The 22,163-nt window shown below is 36.2% G+C and overlaps 2 protein-coding genes and 1 pseudogene across 2 annotated transcripts; 2 read left to right on the forward strand and 1 right to left on the reverse strand.

Moving 5' to 3' along the window:
- Nucleotides 1-858: 858 nt before the first annotated feature.
- LOC126698299 (cold shock protein 2-like) lies at nt 859-1,859 on the reverse strand. The gene has a single exon (XM_050395429.1). The coding sequence runs from the start codon at nt 1,691-1,693 to the stop codon at nt 1,136-1,138; it is 558 nt and encodes a 185-aa protein (XP_050251386.1). The 5' UTR covers nt 1,694-1,859; the 3' UTR covers nt 859-1,135.
- A 12,751-nt stretch (nt 1,860-14,610) lies between these two features.
- On the forward strand, nt 14,611-19,462 carry LOC126698300 (uncharacterized; annotated as a pseudogene).
- A 945-nt stretch (nt 19,463-20,407) lies between these two features.
- Nucleotides 20,408-21,217, forward strand: LOC126701027 (zinc finger CCCH domain-containing protein 57; the record flags this gene model as incomplete). The annotated part of the gene is made up of 2 exons (XM_050399175.1): nt 20,408-20,608; nt 20,834-21,217. Coding segments are annotated over 2 exons (414 nt in total), but the record flags the coding sequence as incomplete, so codon positions are not given.
- Nucleotides 21,218-22,163: the final 946 nt, after the last annotated feature.

Genomic DNA, 22,163 nt, shown 5'->3' on the forward strand with positions numbered 1-22,163 from the left:
ATAAAAATTGGTGAAGTTGGCTCCTTAGTCCTTAAAATCAGAATATAGACAAAAATACAGTCAAGGTTGCCCAAGAATATTAAAGTTAAGTTTTCCAATTATTTTTGTCTATTTTGCAAGATAGGCCTAGGCTAACATCCTAACCATCACTGCAACATACCACACATGATTTATGCTGAATTTTTTGTGATAAGCATACATCAACTTAGATTTTGTGTATGAGATCACAAGGTGTATGAGATCGCAAGGTCCTATTGCATCCAAAGGGCAGAACGCAATCTTAAACCATCTACATCAACCTCTCAATGGCTACAAACAGGGATAAGGTGTATGAGATCGCAAGGTCCTCTAAACATGCATGGATTAGAAAACACTAACACATTCTCTCTTTTCCCAGGGCCCATGGTTCTTCATCTTCTTTCTTCAAGAAATAGATTAATTTGGTTATACATACAAGTTATTGTATTTGGTCGAACTTTCTAAGGTAATGAATAGAGTCTGAAGATAACTTACATCATCCAAATTATTCTCTACTGTACCCCACTTATTTATTCTAATGTCACTACTCACTACTTTCATCAGCTACCAAAAAAAAGAACATCCACAATAAATTTTTCAAGATAAGGATTACAAAAGCAAACTAGTACCTATCTATTCTATCCACATAAACAGCTCAACAAGTCATTCCAAATTTATCCAATAGTACAAAAACATTATATTGGGTTTTAATATCAAATTCCAGAAACTCAAATTAAAACCTTCAAAAATTAACAATGGCGGTTCAACTTTGATGACAATATCATGACATACATGGAAAAAGAAAATTGAAATGGCCCAAGAAAACAAAAGGCAGAGACATGTATCAACAAATATACCTTTTCATTAATTCAATTATTGACCATATATGTAATATTTATGAAACTTAGGGGAGAAGAAAAAAAAATTAAAAACAAGCTTACCCAGCAAAAACCCAACAACCAGAAATAATTTGGTGACAAAACCAAGCGCGCTTTGCATTCCATTCCCAACAACAATCTCCCAGCACCCAACAAAAGAAAATTACAAACCCAACCAAAAAAAAAAAAAATTTATATGCCCAATTAACCAATCAGGACACGCCACGTGTAATAATATTTTAAGCGTTAGGGCAATCCCTCGCAAAATGTCCTTCTTCTCCACAATTATAACACCCTCCTCCTCCGCCACCGCCACCATAATATCCACGCCCACCACCGCCTCCGCCGTATCTCCGAGTCCCAACACCACCACCACCGCCGCTGCCTCCACCACTGTAGCCTTGATAACAATCCCTAGCCAAATGACCAATTCGCCCACAATTGTAACACTCACCGCCGCCACTAGTTCTTCCAGTTCCACCTCTTAGTCCAAAACCACTCCTTCCACCACCAAATCTGCCAAAATTACCAGCTCTACCCCTCCCACCTCCTCTTCCACCGCCGCGGTGCGATCTGGTGAGGCTAGTCACATCGACGGCCTTGGTGCGCCCATCGTCTCCAAAATCGATGAAGAACTCGACGGCTTGACCCTCCGAAAGAGTCCGAAACCCATCGGATTGGATCGAGGTCTGGTGCACGAAGAGATCCTCGCCTTCATCGTCTGGAGTTATGAATCCAAACCCCTTTTGCGCGCTGAACCACTTCACTATGCCCGTCGATCTCTTCGTCTCCGCCATTGATCTAGAATTTTTCGAATCTTCTAGAACTTTCTTCTTCGATTTTTTTTTTTTTTTTTTTAATCAGTAGTGATTGGCCATAGGGGAAAGAGGAAAGGGTCGACGAGGGCTGAGAGGGTACGAGTACGAGTGATAGAGTGGCATCGAAGTTGGAATTGCATTATCCAATGGTTTTTTTTTTTTTTTTTGAGGGTATAATTAGGTGGGACCAGGTTTGTAAAGATCGGACGGTTGATACGGGGATACTGGACTGTTGGATCGTATTGGTGCAAAGTACTGGGATTCTAGCATTTTACCTTTATTTTTTAAAAAATTTAGTAATATGTCCTTCTCTTGAAACTATTTAGATTTATTGTCCTGTTTTCAAACTTGATTTTGAGAAAATCGAGTTATACCCGATCAAACTTAAAAAAAAAAAAAAAAACCTTGTATGGAACTTGAGTTCATAAAACTCGAGTTCCATTTAAAACGTCACTATAAGACTCCTTGAACGTAACTATAGGTATGGGGTAATCAAATTTTAAAAAAACAAAAAACTTGCATAGAACTCGAGTTGATGAAGCTTGAGTTCAGGGACGGAGCTAGAACTTAGAGTTAGGGGGGGCAGCTTGCTGTCGATTGTGTGCAGTGACTTCAGCTTTCGACTTTGTTGCTACTTAGTCACTTAGCTACTAGTTGTTTAAAATTTTTTAAAGGGTCAGATTGTTTGTTTTAAGTAAAATTGGTTGACTAGGCTTAATTTTTTTAGTTTTACTATTGATAATTTTTGTTGTTGTACTAATTTTTTTGGGCTTGCATATTTCTTTTTTAGATTTTAGACTTATAAATATTTTTTTAATGGTCTTTAAAATGTGGAAAATGTTTGATCTATAAAATTTTTTACAAATTGTTGATAATGTAAGTGGTGAGCCCAAATACGAACCAATAAGAATTTGCTACCTTAACCGTTTGTAAAAATATTATAGAAAAATTTGTGAGTATAACAATACTCTTAAAAGAATCAATAATATTTTTAAGGGAGCAAAAGTGTAATTTTCTAAAACAAAATTGCTAAAATTAGAACCCATATATATAATAATATTTTTTTAAAAAAAAAAATTTGGGGGGGGGGGGGGGGGGCAACAACTTGGCTCCATCCATGCTCGAGTTCCATTTAAAACGCCACTATAGGACTCCCTGAACGCAGCTATAGGTATGGGGCAATCAAACATACAAATAAACAAAAAATTAACAAATAAAAAATAAACACAAAAAAAAAAAAAAAAAAAAAAAAAAAAAACAAACAAACAAACAAAAAACAAAAAACTTGCATGGAACTCGAGTTCATTAAGCTCAAGTTCTATTTAAAACGCCTTTATAGCACTCCCTGAACACAGTTATAGGTTTAGGGTGATCAAACATAAAAATAAAAAATAAAAAAAATAAATATTTGCATGGAATTCGAGTTCATGGAGCTCGAGTTCCATTTAAAACGCCACTGTAAGTCTCCCTGAACACAGCTATAAGTATGAAACTCAAGCTCCATGAACTTGAGTTACATGAATTTTTTTTTTTTTTCCTTTTTAAGTTTGATCAGGCATACATAACTCGATTTTAAACCAATCGAAACTCAATTTTATCAAAATCGAGTTTCAAAACAGGAGCATATACCTAAATAGTTTCAAAACAGGGACATATTGCTAAATTTTTTTAAAATTAAGGGCAAAATGCTAGAATACCCCAAAGTACAAGCATGTTTTATGGCTTATCCTCACGACATGGGGCGTGTTATTTTGAGAAATGCTAGTGACATCAATTTTGGAACAATTTTGTGTCACAATTCGCCACATAGCAAGTTATAATTGATAAGAGTGTGTCCCCACATGGCCACTAACACATTCTAACCAATCACAACTCGCCATATGGTGAGTTGTAGTACAAAGTTGTGCCAAAATTGATGTCCCTAGCATTTCTCTTGTTATTTTTCTCTTCTGTCAGTATACTTTTTGTCTTTTTCTAATGACAATATTTTTAGTTTATATACTTTTGTTTTTTTTTTTAATTATTTATAATTTTGCAATAAAATAATTGATTTATCAAAAATCAAACATGTGGAGTCAAGACATTTGAAAGCTTCGATGATCAAACCTCAATGTAAGTTGGTCAAAATTTGTTAACTTAATTAACTTGAATTTGGATCTCATGCAATAATTTCCATAGTACAATTACCATATAATTGAGAGATATATAAAAATTTTAAGTGGAGAGGTAAAAAGTTCAAAGGTTACATGTGTTTTTGATCCAAAGGTTGAGATTAAAAGTAAATTTTTTAACTTTCAATCTCATTTATTGATTCACTATTGTATGGTGCAATAACCCTAGATTTGCACCAAAATTTGCATCAAATTAATACAATTATCTCATATTTGTGGACATATTTTGAGATCACAATGTCATCAAAAAGGCCTATGCCCACCTACCAACAAGGCTATTGAGCGACTTAACTCAATACCTATCAAGTGCCATCGTTAGCCTACTATTCCGATGGGTCAAGTTTGTTAGGACATATGTGGAACTTGTTAGAACATATGTTATTGTATATTGGATAATCCTTTGACAAAACGCACTTTAATTGTAATTAGGTAGATCTAGGATGGGTTTAGTACTTCAAGGAACAAGAGTTCAAGTCTAGTATTGAAGCTATGCAAGTTTATCCAAGAAACAAGTGAAGAAGTGTTGTTCATTAAACCTTGACAGATAGCTCGACAGATAATATCTATTGAGATTTAATGATGGATCTTAATAGCAGCTCGACAGAAGCTGTATCTATCAAGATCTAATAAATCAGAATTTCTAAATCTGATTTTCAGCCCAAGTTGATGTGTATGTGTAGGGTTTCTTTTCTCATGACCCTAGACATATATAAGGCTTATTTCTCATGACCCTAGTGCCTTGTTCTCTTTCAAAGAAGTTATTACGTCTTTTGCGCCTTAGGGTTTCGTAACCAAGTACTTCTTGATCTTCATTGTTGATGAAGTGAAGAATTTTGCAGCCAATAATCTTCCTTAAGTTGGTGAGTTAGTTACGTACTGGGAGTCGTGCATTGGTTAGTCACGTACTGTGATATGTGTAAAAGGATGATGTTCATATATTGAAGAGTTCAGAGGTTCTAAAGCAGTAGAAGGTTTTTGCTGTAAGTTCATCTACGAGGATTGTGGAGTCTAGGGACAAAGGTTTTGTACTAGATCTGAAACTTCTCTTTACTATAGTGAATTGCTTTTCAGGAAGGTTTCCCCCTAGGTTTTTTACCATGAAACTAGTTTGTTTTATTGGCTTTCTTGGGTTATCATATCTTGTCTTATTTACTATTCCGATGTGCATGATATTGATGTTTGTTTGTTTTAACAAGATTTATTCATAATAAATCCAATTAACAACTTAGGTTTAAAATTTGTTAATTCTATCAACCGGGATCTAAATTTCCCAACAAATGGTATCAGAGCAGGCATACTCTGATTAGGTTTTAATCTTTGCTATGTGATCCATTGACCCCCATTGTCATGGAAACTCTTGATTGTTTTTATTTACATGATCTTATGTTGAATGATGATGATGATGATATTCAAGATGTCTATTGCAAGTTTTATAATTTTTCTATGAAATCTCTTGAGTGTTCTACAAAATTAAAAGCTAAATTTTAAAAAGGTCAAACTTGAAAAAGATGATTTGATTGCAAAATAGGATGAAGTCAATAATTTGAATGAGAATTTTAAAAATCAAATTTCATCTCAGGTGGACAAAATTAACAGTTTGGAAGAGCAACTAGTTGAATTTAAAACTGAAGTTGAAAAATTAACTAATGTCAAACTTGTTGTTGAGCCTAACTCAAAAATAAAAAATATTTTTATATTCCTCCATTTAAAAGGAATAATGAAGAGTTGAAGGCTAATTTTGCTAGGATAGACAAAGGTAAAATATCTGATGTTAACGCTGAAGTTTCTAAATCTATGTCTAAAACTCTTCCTAGGTTGAATAAAAATTCTGTTTTTGTCCCCACTTGTCATCATTGTCATATTGTTGGTTATATTAGGCCAAATTGTCTTAAATTAAGGTCTTTGTCAGCCCCCAAGGTTAGATCTCCTTCTAGGAAACCGAGTAGTTCTAAAACTACTCATGTTTGTTGCCATTGTGGTGCTTTAGGTCACACTCGTCCTAATTGTTTCAAGTTGTTTCCTTATAAGCGAGTGTCCAATAGGTCTCATTCTTTGTCTAAAGGCTTTGTACCTATTCTTGGTGAGTTATTAAAAGTTTTGAGCTTTTTAACTCAATTTCAGGGGAATTCTAATTCCTCTATGTCCTTTAGTAGTCATACTAGAACACATGCATTTTCATCTTCACAGCCAAAGACTCGTGCTATGTGGATGACAAAGGATCCTAAGACTTAATTGTTTTTTTGTTGTCCTCTGCATTAATTCTTTTTATTTAAAGTAGGACTCACTTTGCTTGATTTCTTATCTACTTTTGGAATCATGCTTCCATTCATTTGCATCTATCTTCATTCTTTCATTTTGTTTGTCTGTTTTTGTTTGGTTGTTTAGTTTTTTTTTTTTTTTTTTTTTTTTTTTTTTTCAAAATAAAAAGAGAAAAAAAAATACAAAAACAGTGTGTGTTTGTATACATTAGTATTTGTGTACTTTGGATGACCATTGAAACAAAAATTTTTAAACTTTGTGTCTTTTGTAACTTAGATGAGCATCTCTATGCACAACTAAGCAAGTGAGCTTTGTGACTCGTGTTTGTGATGAGTACAATTAAGTAATCTCTTGTACTTAACACTTATATCACTCTTTTTTATGGGAATGACTAAAAAATCCAAAGAGAAATGCATAAATAACTATCTCACCATTAAAGTTTAAAGTTGTGATGTTTAAAGTTTAACATAATTGGGTATTTCTTCTCTCTCTCTCTCTCTCTCTCTCTCTCTCTCTCTCTCTCTTATATGCTCATGCATGATATGCTCAAAAAGAAAAAAAAATATGTAAAGAATATAAAAGCAAAAAGAATCAAAATACTTTTAAATATGGTTGCAAGTGTGTTTCTAGGAGATGTGGGAGTTATAGAATGTACCTCGAAGGTGATAGTCCCCATCAAGCAGTTATGATTGTGTATGAGTTAAATTGATTTTCTCATATCTCAATCGTCATAACATGAGATACTTATGCAATCCTGTGATGTTTTCATACACAACATGCAAATTCTTTGCTACTTTTGATACATATGCAAGTACAATGTAATTTGGCCATCACAAGGGATACATGTGTTAATGTATGCTCACTAAACTGTCTTAACTTATTTTTAAAATATAAAATTGGTTAGACTTGTTTAGTGTGTGCGTGTTTTGGATCTATGAATGCTTTGCATTTTCTTATTGAGAGATGTTTTGAGAGCATAACATGTTGCTTGGATCTTTGGTTAAGTAGCTTGCTTGATTGCATTCACTTCTGTGTGTTTTTCCTCTCTTTGATTTTTTTTTTTATCAAGCACGACAACTTCTAGACAAATCTCAACAGATAGATATCTATCAAGACCCTTGGACTTCTTTTCTGGACAAATCTTATTGCATTTTTGATCCATCGAAACTTTCTGGAATTTGTCTCGATAACTTCTCCAAAGATTCTCGATCCATCGAGAAAGTTTTTGTCTGGCCAATAGTTGCTTGATAGCAGCTCGACAGCTTATAGTTCTGTTGGGACCCTCTTGCATGCATCATTTCTCGCATGTTTTGTATCTTTCTATTATCTTATCATCTATAGCATCTTATTTCATTACATTCATGCATCTATATGGATTCCTTGTGCCCCTTTGATCATCTTTATGTTTCTCGGGTGAAGCTTTAAAGCTTCATGTACCCTTTGTCATTCATGATGTTAGGACATATGTGTTTCACATGTTAAAAACATATGTCATAATGTTATGTAATTGGCTTATCCTTTGACAAAACGCATTTTACTTGTATTTGGATAGATTTAGGATGTGTTTAAATATTTCAAGAAACCATGTTTCAAGATCAAGTGTTGAAACCTTCAAGTCTATCCAAGAAAACAAGTTGATAGTGCAAATTCATTAAAACTCGACAGTTGGCTCGACAGCTGCATCTATCAAGCTTAAGAAAGCTGTTTAAAGCCCGGTGTGCTTGACACCTGCTCGACAGCTGCTCGATACCTCCTATTTGTCGAGGTTTAAGACTTTTATAATTCAAATCTGATTTTCTTAGGATCCATGAATTTGTCTTTAGTCTTTCTTTTCTCCTAACCCTAGACATATAAAAGGATTGTTTTAAGGGTCGTCAAACAGTTCACAAGTTGTACAAGCATTGAGCAAACTCTGTTCAAGCAAATTGTGACCGGAGACGAAGTTCTTGCCCTAGTTCATCTCTTTCTCTTGAAGAAGTTGCTCTATATGTGCACCGTAGGGTTTTGTGACCAAGCATCTTCTTGATCTTCATCGTGTGGATGAATTGAAAAACTTTGCAACCAATAACCTTCTTAGTTGGTGATTGAAGTCGCGTACTGGGATCCGCGCAATTGGTTAGTCATGTACTTGGGAGTCGTACATCAAAAAGGGGAGCTGTCACTACAGAACAAGTCCAATTGGGTATTGGGGTAAAGGTTCAACTGTAGGTTGGTAAGGTACTTGGTATTCCTTTACTTGTAACCGCTTGTTGTGATAATAGTGGAGTTTCAGGAGTGGTGACCTGAAAATTACCCGGTGGGGTTTTTGCCGTTAGATTTTCCCCATTCGTAAACAAATCACCGTATTATTTATTTTCTGCTGCATAATTAGTTTATTGGTGATTTTTTTGTGTTACCACGTTTTTGCATGATAAGTTGATTAATTAATAACTTGGCTAATTAATTAATTAAATTCTATCACAAGGGGTCATTCAGTTTGTGGCCTATCAAGTGGTATCAGAGCAGGCACACTCTAATTAGGGTTTAATCCTTGTTGTGTTGATCCATTGACCCCTGTTTGTCATGGATAGAGGACAGTCATTAATCATACCTCCTTTATTTGATGGCACTAACTATGCATACTGGAAAGTATGCATGAGAGTTTTCTTGCAGTCTTTAGATGAGAAAGTGTGGCAAGCTGTGGAGATAGGCTGGACTAAGTTTACAGAAGCGCCAGCCGATTGGGATGATGCCAAGATTAAGGCGGCAAACTTCAATAGCAGAACATTGAATGCATTGTTCAGTGCAATCACCAATGAGGAGTTCAAGAAGATATCCTTAACTGAAACTACCAAGGAGGCTTGGACCATCCTCCAGACAACCTCTAAGGGTACAAAGGCTGTAAAAGATTCAAAGTTTCAGAGGCTCACTACAAACTTTGAAGAGATAAAAATGGAGGAGGATGAGTCTTTCGATGAGTTCTATGCCAAGCTAAAGGACATAGTGAACTCAGCCTTTAATCTTGGGGAAACCATTCATGAATCCAAGATTGTAAGGAAGGTGCTCAGATCTCTACCTGAGAGATTTCATGCCAAGATCACGGCAATAGAGGAATCAAAGGATATTGACAAGATTCCTTTGCATGAGCTGGTTGGAAACTTGCAGACCTACGAGCTAGGGTTAACAAGGATTGGCAAGACGAGTAAAGGCAAGAGCATAGCACTGAAGGCCAAGAGCAGTGAGACAGATGAGTCTTCTGATGATGAAGATTCCAAGATGAAGTCCTACATCACTAGGCAGTTCAAGAAGTTTATGAAGAACGCCAATGGAAAGGGTTTCAACAAGGACCGCAAGCAATCCAGTTCTTCTCAGTTTAAAGGCCAAGACAAAGGGAAGAAGGATGCTAAGGAAGGTGGTCAGTACACTGTTCCAGCAAGACCTAAGTGCTTTGGCTATCAAGGTTTCGGTCACATGAAGAATGAGTGTCCTACATATCTCAAGAGCATTGGGAAAAGCAAGGCACTTGCTGTTACCCTAAGTGACACCGAGCCTGAGGATGATTCCAACAATGAGGATGACGGAATCTTAAATGCCTTCATGGCCCCTGTTGATCCTACTGATGAGATTGTTGAAGATGTGGTTGAAGAGGAGGAATTGGTGCAATCCAAATTTGAGAAGATTGATGGTCAAGATGACATCCATACAGCCTATAAGAAGTTGTACAAGCTTTTTGAGAGGCATGAGAAACTATATAGGCTAACCACCAAGAAACTCAATGATGTGGAACTTGATTGTGAGAAGCTTTCCACAAAGTTTGATGAAGCTAATCAGACTATTGGAGTACTGAGGCTCGAGAACAATTTCTTAGCTGAGAAGACTAAGAAACCTGAAGTGGAGCTGTTTCAAGTCCAAGCTCAATTGGAGAGGACTTCAAGTGCAAAGCTTGATGATATGCTCAGTATTCAGAAATTTGTTTTAGATCGAACAGATTTAGGGTATGGTCTTTCTTCCTCTAATACTGCTTCTACTAGTACTACTGTTTTTGTTCCTCCTGCTAGTAATGTTAAAATTGAGAACAATGAGATTAAAACTAAATTAGTTAGTGAGAACATAGACAAGGGTAAATATATCTTAGGAGCACCCCTTAAGCTTGAGAAAAAAGATGTTAAAAACCCTAGGGCTAAGAAGGCTAACTCTCAAAAGCCTAAACAAAAGAAGCAACATCTCTGTCATCATTGTAGAGCTGCAGGTCATACTCAACCAAATTTCTACAAGTGACGTGCCACTTAACAGAGCAACGGCATGATAGCATCTGAGAACCAGAATCAGTTTCAATTCTCTCTTGCTACCCTTGGAGATCTTCTCAAAGCCCTCATGTTTCTTTCAAACTTGAATGGTTTTTCTCCCTCACCACCGGTTCAAGGGTTTAATCAAAGGAAATGTTCTTCCAGGATGTGGAAGGAAAAGGGCTCCAAGTGATTCTGTCACTTTTCTCTCTCTCTCTTTTTGTTTTTGTTTGTGCATTACTTATGTGTTTTGCTTTTAAGTTTTGAATCAGTCTAGTTTTTATACTTTGGTTGTTTAACATATTTTTGTTTGGTTATTTTTCAGTTTTGCTTTGTTTTGTTTTTCATATAAAAATAAAAATAAAAATTGAAAAATCAGAAAAATACAAAAACAGTGTGTTTTGTGTACATTGGTACTTGTGTACCTTGGATGGCCATTGAAATAAAGTCTTCTAAATTTTGTATCTTTTGTAACTTAGATGAGCATCTCTATGCACAACTAAGAAAGTGAACTTTGTGACTCGTGTTTGTGATGAGTAAGATTAAGTTGTCTCTTATACTTAACACTCATATCACTCTTTTTTACGGGAAGGACTAGAAAATCCTAAGAGAAAGGCATATAAATAACCATCTCACCATGGTTACCCGCTAATCATAATATGACACAAGTATGCTTCGGCATGGCAAAAGTTCAGTGTCAATGACATTTGTGTGCTTAGGCATAGCAAAATTGGAATGTCAAAAATCATTGGGTATTTTTTTTCTCTCTCTAATATGTCCATGCATGATATGCTTAAAAGAAAAATATGCAAAGAGAAATCAAAAGCAAAAAAATCAAAAGCAAAAAGATCAAAAATGCTTTAAATATGATTGCAAGCATGTATTCTAGGAGATGTGGGAGTTATAGGATGTACCTCGAAGGTGATAGTCCCCATCAAGCAATTATGATTGTGTGTGAGTTAAAGTAATTTTTTCATATCTCAAATCGTCATAACATGTATACACTTATGCAATCTTGCAATGTTTTTCACACAAAAAATGCAACATTCTTTGCCATTCTTGATACATGTGCAGGTACAATGTGATTTAGCCATCACAAGGTTTTACATGTGTTAATGTATGCTCACTAAACTGTCTTGACTTGTTTTTTGAAATATAAAATTCGTTAGACTTGTTTAGTGTGTGTGTGTGTGTTTCTTTTTGAAGATCCATGTGCTTAAAATTGTTATTGAGAGATGATTTTGAGAGCTAAATATGTTGATTGGATCATTGGTTGAGTTGCATGTTGGATTGCATTCATGTCTGTGTTTTTCACATCTCGAAAAACTGGTTTTAAATGCTGGCTCGACACCTCCTCGATACCTTGCTGTCTGTTAAGCTTCTTTAGCTTTTTCTAATCGCAATCCCGACAGCTTCTCAATACTTGGTGGATCTATCAAGAATGGCTCTGCATCCTCGATAGCTTCTCGACACCTGGTGGATCGATCGAGCTTCAATTCTTAGTTCTATTGGGTTGTTCCTCGACACCTCCTCGTTACCTCAGCTGTCGACGACCATTTTCTTGACACCTCCCTCGACAGATATCTCGATACCTCTTGATACCTGCATCTGTTGAGATTTACTGCTAGCACTATTTAAGCTCCTTATGCAATCCGGAACTCATTTTACTCGATCTCTCTCTCGATACTTCTCTCTTTTCTCTCCCAAACGTTCTCATCTCACTCCAATCTTTGTTCCTCAAGGTTTCTTCAAGCTTTTTCAAGAATTTCTTTACTTGGTAAGCTTCTAATCCTTTCACATTCATGCATTTCATGTTTTGAAACCTGGGTTTTGGGGTTTTTGAAAAAATTTGGGGTTTTTCAAAATTGATGAGTTATTATTGAAATTTTAGGATGGGTTTTCACTTAAATGAGTTTAAAACCTCATACATTGCATCACATTAGCATTATAATGGTATAGTCATGCATTTAGATGTGTGTTATTTGTTTGTGTGCTGATAGGTTGGATTGGGCTGAGCCCATGATGCAATTTCTTTTGCATGTCACATGTTCATGCATTTCCCATGCATACGTACTCTTTTTCAATATACTTGTTATATTTGAAATTGCTTGGGACTTTTTTGATTGTTTTTCTTTTCTCTCCCTCTCTTTCTGTTTGCGTTAGTGGTGTCCATGGCACCTAAGCGTAAATCCACTCCAGCTTGGAACCCTCTTCGTTCCAGAGCTTCTTTATCATCTGATCCTACACTATCTCATATTCGGTTCTGTGATGATGATGCCTTCAAGGCATTTTTGGAGAACTTTTCTAGATGAGGCATTCATTCGAAAGGCCAAGTCATTCTGTCAGACTTTGCCGACACCGACCTTCCCTCTGTCATTCACAGTAGGGGATGGGAGTCACTGTGTGACATCCCAGTCACCTGTCCTCTCATGCTTATCCAAGAGTTTTACTCCAACATGCACGAGATTGATCGTTCAATACCTCTTTTCTTCACTCGCGTTCGAGGTACGTGCATTCCTATCACACCACAACTTGTTGCGGATGTGCTTCGAGTCCCTAGGATAGAGTTTCTTGACTATCCTAGTTGTGAGCGTCTGAGGACTGTGTCCAGGGATGAGCTCATGTCTGCTTTCTGTAAGCGCCCTTCTGTATGGGTGAGCGTCTGTTTACACCATGTCGACCTTTTGCTAAAGGTCCTAGATTCATGAACATGGTGATGACCTTTGTTTTGCATCCACTCTCTCACTGTAACTCCATTACAGAGCCTCGTGCTCGATTTTTGTTATCTCTTCTTAAGCATCTTACTATAGATTTCCCTTCTCATTTCATTCTATCTATTATAGATGTTCATCTAGATTCGGCATCCCGTGATAAGCTCATCTTTCCTTCCGCTATCACGAGGATCTCACGCCATTTTTCCGTTCATTTTCCCTCTTTCGACCATTTCACCATCATGTGTGCCATAGGTTACGCTACCGTTAAACGTAGCAAGGCCTAGCTTCAATCGTGGCAGTCGAATTCAGCTGCTCCTCCCTCCCGTTCAGCTCCATCCCATTCTGCTCTATCCACATCCGCTCCTCCCTCTTCTTCGGGCAATGTAACTTTAGGAGACATCATGGCACAGCTGCAGCGCATGGATGCTCGCCTAAATACACTCTCTACGGAGTTGTATCAGGTGAATGTTCGTGTCGGTTGTATTGCACGGCGACAGGCGTCCATGGGTGGTTTTGCTCCTAAGGCTACTCCTTCACCACCTACTCCCGTGGCTTCTGCTTTTGAGGATAAGGATGATGATGATGGTGATGACAATGATGCTTCGGATGATGCTGATGGAGATGCTAACTCTACTGATGAGATGTCTACTTGACACTCTTACCCTTTGTCACTCGTGACAAAAAGAGGGAGTAGTTTTGAATATGAGAGTAGTCATTCTTAGGGGGAGAGTTAATATAGGACCATTTTGTTAGGGGGAGTGTTGATATGTTTTAAAGGATGTAGTGAGGATAGTATGTATCTTTTCTTTTCTCTTCTTTCTTTTTAGATACATTATTTTTGTACATGAGGTCTTGTGACCATTTATAGACATACTTTGTACTTATCTCCTTATTTATGTTGATGTATGTCTTTCTTTCACCTACCCCTTCATGTGTTGCTTCTTTTCTCCCTTAATACACATGTTTCTTATACTTGTATGCAATCTATTATTTCTGTTTCACACAAAGATGTCTTGATGAGTTTTGTTTAAAGTGTTTCAGAAATACAGGTTGTCAAAGTCTACTTGCCATAAACTCTCTTCTTGTAAAGTTTTTCAAGAGTTTGTGTTAGGATAGATTTTATTGTATTTATCAAGTGAATATGAGTTGAGTGATTTATGACTTCTCTCATATGTTCATTTGTTTGTTGTAGTTTTGTCACGGATTACCAAAGGAGGAGATTGTTAAGACATATGTGTTTCACATGTTAAGAACATATGTCATGATGTTATGTAATTAGCTTATCCTTTGACAAAACGTATTTTACTTATATTTGGGTAGATTTAGGATGCGTTTAAATACTTCAAGAAACGTGTTTTAAGATCCCGTTACCATTCCCATTACCATTACCAACACACAAACGACAACCTCTCCAATCTTCCCAACAACGATAGATTAGATGAGGCCAGAGCTGGTGATGAGCTGGTTCCAAGGTTTCGCTCACAACCATGAGAGCCCATGGCATAGTAGAGGTGGCGAAGACAATCATAGAGGTTGCCGACATGGCCTGGATGGCCTTGGAAAAAACCCACCACCACCAACACGAACACCAGGAATAGAACACCGCAACTCCAAACAAAGAATTGGAGTCTCTGCGATCGGAGAATCGTCGTCTCAAGAACTTGCTGGAGCAGAATCTCAAGCTCCTTCAGAACCTCTCTGAATCCCCTTCTTTATCACATGACTGCCCTCCAAATGTACGTCTTTGTTCTTTTCAAGCTTGATTGATTTCTTTAGTTGTGTGTATATTTTGTGTGTTTTTATCGTTTGATGTTGAATTTTGTGGAATTCCTCGTGTGGGTTTTTATGGAATTGGAGGAAGTTGATAATTTTATTATGAAATTAGCTTCCTTCACATACCCTTTACTTGTCTTTTTCCAAGGTCCAATATTTTATCAAATGTAGTTAGTTGTCTTTGGCTTTTTTCATTAAAGACTTACCAAATTCATTGTTAAATTTTGCTTCCTACTTGTTTTAATTTTGGGCTTTATCATTTCGAGCCTACTAAGTTAGAGGGAAAATTTAATAAGTTTGCCATAAGACTAGCTAATGCTATATTATTTTGGCTGCTAAGAAGCAACATATCCATAAAAATGAGTGTAGTTGAAATGAGACCGTTAAGATGGATAGGTACAAATTCAAGGAAAAATAAGATTCGAAATGAGGAAATTTGCATAAATATAGGGGTGGCCCATATTGATGAATAGATGAGAAAGAGTCACTTATGATGGTTTTGGTCATAGAGGAGGAGGGCGATTAATGCACCAATGAAGAAGAGTAATTTGATTTAGGTCGAGGGATCGAAAAGGTAGAAGAAGACATAAAATAACATTATTAGGAGTAGTAAAAAAGGACATGTCCATTAAGGTGGTAATGAAGAGTATAACTTGGGATAGAATAGAATAACAAAAAATAATTCTTGTGGCTAACCCTAATTAGTCTATTGAGGATCTAGCCGACACCACAATTCTAGAGCTAAGACTTGGTTGTTGTCAGGGGCGGAGCCACCTTATGCATTGGGGGGGCCATGGCCCCTCCAAAATTTTCTAAAAACTCTCTAATTATAGGTAAAACTAGGCTAGAATCATGTTAAGAGTTGGCCCCCACAAGATTAAAAGATTGGCCCTCCCTCCAACACGTCACTCACAAAATTCTTCCCACCCTAAATCCCAACTGTGCAATCATAAAAATTAACTCCTTTTGTCTTCTCCATTCTTCTCTAAAGCATGATAGCCACATCCATATTTTTTTAGTTTTTAGTTATTCAATTTTTGTGAAGGGATATAACTGAGGTGTAGTATATCGGATTACCTGATTAAAATCATATGTATTGAATTTTATTGTCCTTAAAAATAATAACATTATTTGTATTTTATAGGTCATGTTAAACATGTGCTTGAATTTAATTGAAGAACTTAATATATTACACTTAGGATATTGTACTTAAGTTTTGTCCTTTTTCAAAACTATTGCAATTTCCCTTTCCACTTAAAAACCATTGAAAAGACTCTCTCATCACTTGGTACTCTCTCTTCAGTTACTCTTCATTAACTCTTTCATGGGATGCTCTCACATAATCACATTTTCATTAGTTTCTCCATCTTCCTTAACAAATAGTTTTCTTATTTAAAGCTAAGCAAATATTGAGAAATACCAACTTCTTCTTTTTCTTCTTCTTCTGCAATTTTGTTGTATACTTATATTTGATTTCTATGAATGTTATGGACTTATGGTTTTTCAAAAGAACAGGAGAAACTCAAGAAAAAAAGACTTAAGATGCTCAATTGGTCAATTAACTTGTTAGTATTTTGATATTTGAGTGCTATAGAATTACACCGACAAAAAAGTTCTATCAATAATCTTGTGTTATAAATATACTGTACTTTGAGTTTTTCGTTGAATTGCAAATCAAAATGATAGTTTTACCTTGGCCTCCCAAGCAAAAATTCTTGACTATGCCCCTTTTTTGCCCCTGGTTGTTGTTGTTATAATTTCAAATTTCAAAATTAAAATATCTTTATATTGAAAAGTAATGAAATTGGTCGCTCGTGATAGATTCAATTTTTTATTGATGTGCGGTGTTCAATTTCCAATTGCAGTTGTATGCTCGGCTTGTAGCAACTGTGGATTCTGAACACTTCTTGGCTCGCCTCAAATCCCTTCAGCAAGCATCGGTCAATGGAATTAGCTATGAGTTTCCTTACAAGGAGGCCACAGGTTTTTTAGTTTATTTAATGGATTTGAAAACTTCAAAGCCACATCCTATCTATACCATAAGTAACACAATTTTCATCTTTCCCGGGTTTCTTGGGTTTGTTCTTTGATTAGATGCTGATATGCGTTCAGCTGAAATTTTAATCAAAGTTGACGGTGAAGAACCCAGTTGGTGGGTATGGGTCACAGATGAAATGGTCCCAAGCAATGTTGAGGAATGGAGTGGAATTGATGATGAAAAATATGTAGTTGTTAGTGAGGAGCACGTGGTGGATGGGGTTGCCAACTTTATGGCTAGGTGCATTATGTCAAACCCAAAAGCTCAGGTAAATGGCAACCAAAGCCTATTGCTATTTAACTATTTAATATATTGTATCTAAAACCATTTGCTTCCTTGTGCTTACAGAATTTGACACCAGAAGAGTTGCAAAAAAGTAAGTTTTCAGTCTAAAATTTTTGAGCATGCTTTTTCCATCATTATTTCTTAATCCAAAACTTCATAAAGTTCATATAATCTGTTATCATTGTAACCTTTTTATTTTGTAGTATAGGGAGTGAGTGAGGTTTTTTTGGTAATAACTGATTTATCTTGTAATCATCTTCTGTTGCTGGATAAGGAAACCAATTTTCATTGGAATCAACTTTGTTATCTGAATCTCTAGCATTTATTAACAACCACAAAAGAAAATGAATTGGGTAGATGTTTGTATGTGCTTTGTTTTTGTACAACATTAAATTAATGGATTAGTTAAATGTCAAATCCATAGAAACGTTCCTTATACCTTGTGTACAAGTTACTCACTTTCTGAGTTTGATGGGGTAACTTGGAACATTTCGCATTTTTCTCAGAGATATAGTGAATGACAGACCTGGCTCTGGCTACTCCCGTGGCATGTAGTCTTGTGAGCCAGGAGTGATTGTCAATGTTACTTATCTTTGTGATATTATGAACTTGCAGCTGTTGCAAAGGCAGTAGGTGGTGTCAGCAAACTAGAGAAGGTTTTAGGCATTTGGCATGCTGGGACTCTGTTCTATACCCTGTCCACCTGGGGACTTGCTCTAGCAGGGTGAGTTTAATTTTTTAAGTATACAGTAAGGATGCTTTGGTGAATGTTATTTTTGATCCTATTCCAACATGCAGATATGGTATTACACTCATATTTGCTGTAGTTACATAATTTAAAATATTTTACAACAGATGCATCTTATGCATCACATTTCATGGAAGATCAAACACAAGACTAGTATTGGCAAGCAAAAAATATATATATACTGAAATCATCTGTCCTTCCCTCTTCCCCAATACCCGCACCAACCCAACTTCCTAAGTACCTATAGGTATGCAATCAATTACTTGCAAGACCTTTTCGTACAGTTGTACAATCCATCAACCAATGGGGCAAGAGATCACTTTCATCTTTCGTTACATGTTTGAATGCATTACAATGTGTAGACAGTGATTATGATTTTTATGGCATCTTTACATTTAATCATTTAAATTTTAATGAATAGACCCTTTTAAAGCCAATGAGCACTTCATCCTCCAATACTGGGTGCGTGTGTAACCTGGAAACTTGCATGATCTGAATTCCAAGTTGTGGTTAGGAGGCAAAGTTTATTATTAGTACCGCAGGTTAAATATCTGTATTTATAGCGCCGGTGTTTGATAAGTTGCAAGGTTTTGCGTATGTGTCCTAATAACAATAGCTTTCAGCTGTGTTCTAAATAGAATTCTTAGCCTTTGACTCAGCAAAAAGGACTGGAGTATGTGTTGTCTTTGTGACATCTCTTCATTGACAAGGGATTTGTGTTGCAGGTTATATAAGACTCGTGCTGTGTTCAAACTTGCAGCACTGGGCGTTCACACAACCAGCAAAGTGGTTATGAGGGCTCTCTAAATATGGTTATTCCATAGCTGTGAACCATTTGATTGCAGTTGGACACATTAATGCTGGCCTCTGGCGTAAGGATGGCCATTTATATCCGACCCGCGGATACCCAGCCCAGCCCAGCCCAGCCCAACCCAATCTTAATGGGTCGGATTTTACCTGACCCGATAAATTATAGAGTCGGGTATGAGTTTTAAAAAAAAAACCCGAAGTGCAAAAACCCGGACCGGACCCGGACACAACCCGTTTATATATATATATATATATATGTTAAAAATACTAAAATATCCCCATTTATATAGAAGTTAAAAAAAAAAAACCCAAATCCCATTTCACACAACACAATCACTCAGCCCAGCCGCCCCTACTCACTTTCTCCTCTCCCACTCTCACTCGGTCACTCCCTCTCACTCACCCCCAACCTCCGATCTGTCACCGCCGGCCTGAACATCTGTCACCGCAAGCCTTAGCCTGAAGCCCTTCACCGCCGGCCATCACTTTCACCTCCAATCAGGTTCGTTTTCTCTCTTTCTCTCATTTCAATCTCTTGACTATGTTTTTTTTTGCTATGATCTAATGGTTATGTCTTTGAGTTTTTAGGGGTTAACGTTTAAATGTTTGGAAACAGAGTAGAGCAGATTTGAATATCATAATGCATTTGCTAATGCATCCACAATGAGAAAATGTGGTTATGATTTAGTTACAATTTTTTTTTTTTTAAGTTTCTATGCTAATGTTTTTAAGAATCTAATGACATTGAAATGATCAATATGTAGAAAGGGTCAAAATGAAATCTTATAAAGTGTTATAAAATGATTATTATCAAGTAGTTTTGAATGGGTCGATATTGAGAACAAAGAAACAACTGTTATTATTACTGTTATAAGGAAAAGGAAAAGGCTGAGTTGGTGATGAGAGAAGAGAGAATGAAAGAGACATAACTGTTATTATTACTGTTATTGTTAATTAGGATTTTGAATTCCTTGGGATTTTAGATTTCTTGCAATTGCAGAGAGAGAGAGAAAAAGAGTATTTTCTGTTCAGCTCCGCTATTTTCTTTCTTTCTCTCGCATTCTATAATTTGGTTTTGATAACATAGCTTTTAGTTTAGTTTGCTAAAGCAACAACAAAGAAAATGTGGTTGGATTTAGTTTCATTTCTGGGGAGAGGAGGAATGGACTGAAAGGGTACATGAGACAGTGGAGGATTATGTGCATATTGACTCACACATCTTGTGCACTCCAGTGAGTCTAAAATTGAAAATTTGATTATTATTGTTTTAAATTTTACTGATAAGCCTTGTTGGTAGGTTTAGGTAAACTTATCAAAAAAAATTTCTTTTTATTCCTGTCGGGTCATAGCAGACATTTATAATGATGGGGTATCAGAGATGATAGTGGCTGTTTCTTATTTCTTTGATCAAGAGTGAATTCTCTTTCATCTTCTCTTTTTTATTGAAACTATTGTCTACCACCAATTTAGATGAAATTGAGCAATATAATCAACTGCCACCAGTTTGTAGTTTGCAGTTTGCCATTACCATTAACATTCCTGTTTCAATCATCAAGGGGCCTGTCTTCTCGTTGTGTAAAATTTATTATGTCTAAACTTGGTGTGGATATCAGATTAATGCTGATTGATTTGGTTCAGACTATGTAATTTTAATTCATTTGATTGTTATTTTATTTTGAGGTTCTGGAGGGATTTGATTGCTATTTTAATTGTGTTTATTTTCCTTGGGGATTGTAAGTTTAAATCTAATTGCAAATATCACCACCCTAAGAATCGGAATGTGAAGTCACCCCCATGTGCTCTCAGCGACAAGGGCCTTCCTCTGAGACCTGTAAGTTTATTCCTCTGGGCTGTACTTTTGTGAAAGAATTTGAAAACTGGGAAGTAGTTTCAAATTTCTCTCCCCACTAAATGGAGCCAAAATCCAGTATGATTTTGAAAAAATGACAGGAAGTTTCATACTGTTTTTAATACTTGTCTCTTCTGGAAAGTTTCTCATATAATTTCTATTCCCTAATTAGTTCCTATAATGAATTTTTTTTTCTTTGAAATCCAGGAGCAGAATATATGTTCACATTATAGTCTATATGGCATTTGCAAGTTCGGGCTGGCTTGTAAATTTGACCATCCGATAGATCCACCTTCTTCACCTATGACTGGAGTTGATCAGCATTCTTCCTATGGTATCTCTGTAACTACAGAAAATGCTGGAGTGGCTGGGAGTGGAAGTGGAAGTGGAAGTGATGCTACCCTGCAGCAGCCTGAGTAAAAATTTTTGTATTAAAGGCCCTAGCTTTTAGGAATCACAGAACCAAGGATTTGTAATTTTATATTTATTAATATAACCAAAAAAAACTTGTGGGATTTATTTTGTAGCTTTTTAATTTCTTGGACTTATTAGATTTATTTTATTTTTATGTTTAGCAGGTGATTTTAGCAATGATTTATTGGATTATGATTAAATGGTTATCTTAGCTAGGTGATTTATTGATTTATAATCTTAGTTATGATTTATTGATTTATAATTAATAGGTTATTTATTGATTTATGATATTAGCTATGATTTATTGATTTATAAATTTATAATTAACAAATGATTTATTGATTTATGATTAATAGTCTATGATTTGAACTGATTTGGCATTTGGGCCACGATATATGGGCTTGAATCTACAAGTTATAGGGCTTGAATCTAGGCAAAAATGAATTTGGGCTTCAATTTTTTTTTTTTTCAATTGGGCCATGATTTGGGCTGAAATCTGGTTGGCCTAAACGGGCCCATGGAGCCTGGTGCCGGGTTTGGGCTGCTAGTCTAGGCCCGTGAGTCGGGTCTGGGTATGAAAAAACCCAACCCAACCCCGACTTGTTGCCATTCCTACTCTTTCGTGTATATAGAAAAATCAATTTTATGATTCAACACTTCCTGTCAACTGTGGTTATTTTGCTTGTACATAATTGTGAATAGCATTTGCCTTTGAAACCGGTGTACTCCTTCAATGACTTGCTGTTTCGATTGATCTCTAGCGCGGATCTCTAGCGCCCCCCCGCCGCTGCCCTGCCCCCCTCCCCCCCACAACAAAAAAAAAATATATATATATATATATATATATATATAATTGCCATCTACGTATTGGCATCCATAAAGATTCATTATGTCTGTTATTTCTTTCTTTCCTGCAACACATTGCAACGTGCCAAGAGTTATTCTAATGTGATTTCTTGTATTTGTGAAGTCAAGTTAGCTCAACTGCTCCACTTCCGATGTTTTTCCTAAATGATTGTAAAGGCTAGATAGAAGCCATGCGACCATCTCTCAATTTCTCATGCTTTTTATTTTTTTTTTTTTGCTTTTCCTTTTGATTGACATGAATACGCACAAGTCATTC

The sequence above is a fragment of the Quercus robur genome, chromosome 9, assembly GCF_932294415.1.
Source record: "Quercus robur chromosome 9, dhQueRobu3.1, whole genome shotgun sequence".
NCBI lineage: Eukaryota > Viridiplantae > Streptophyta > Magnoliopsida > Fagales > Fagaceae > Quercus > Quercus robur.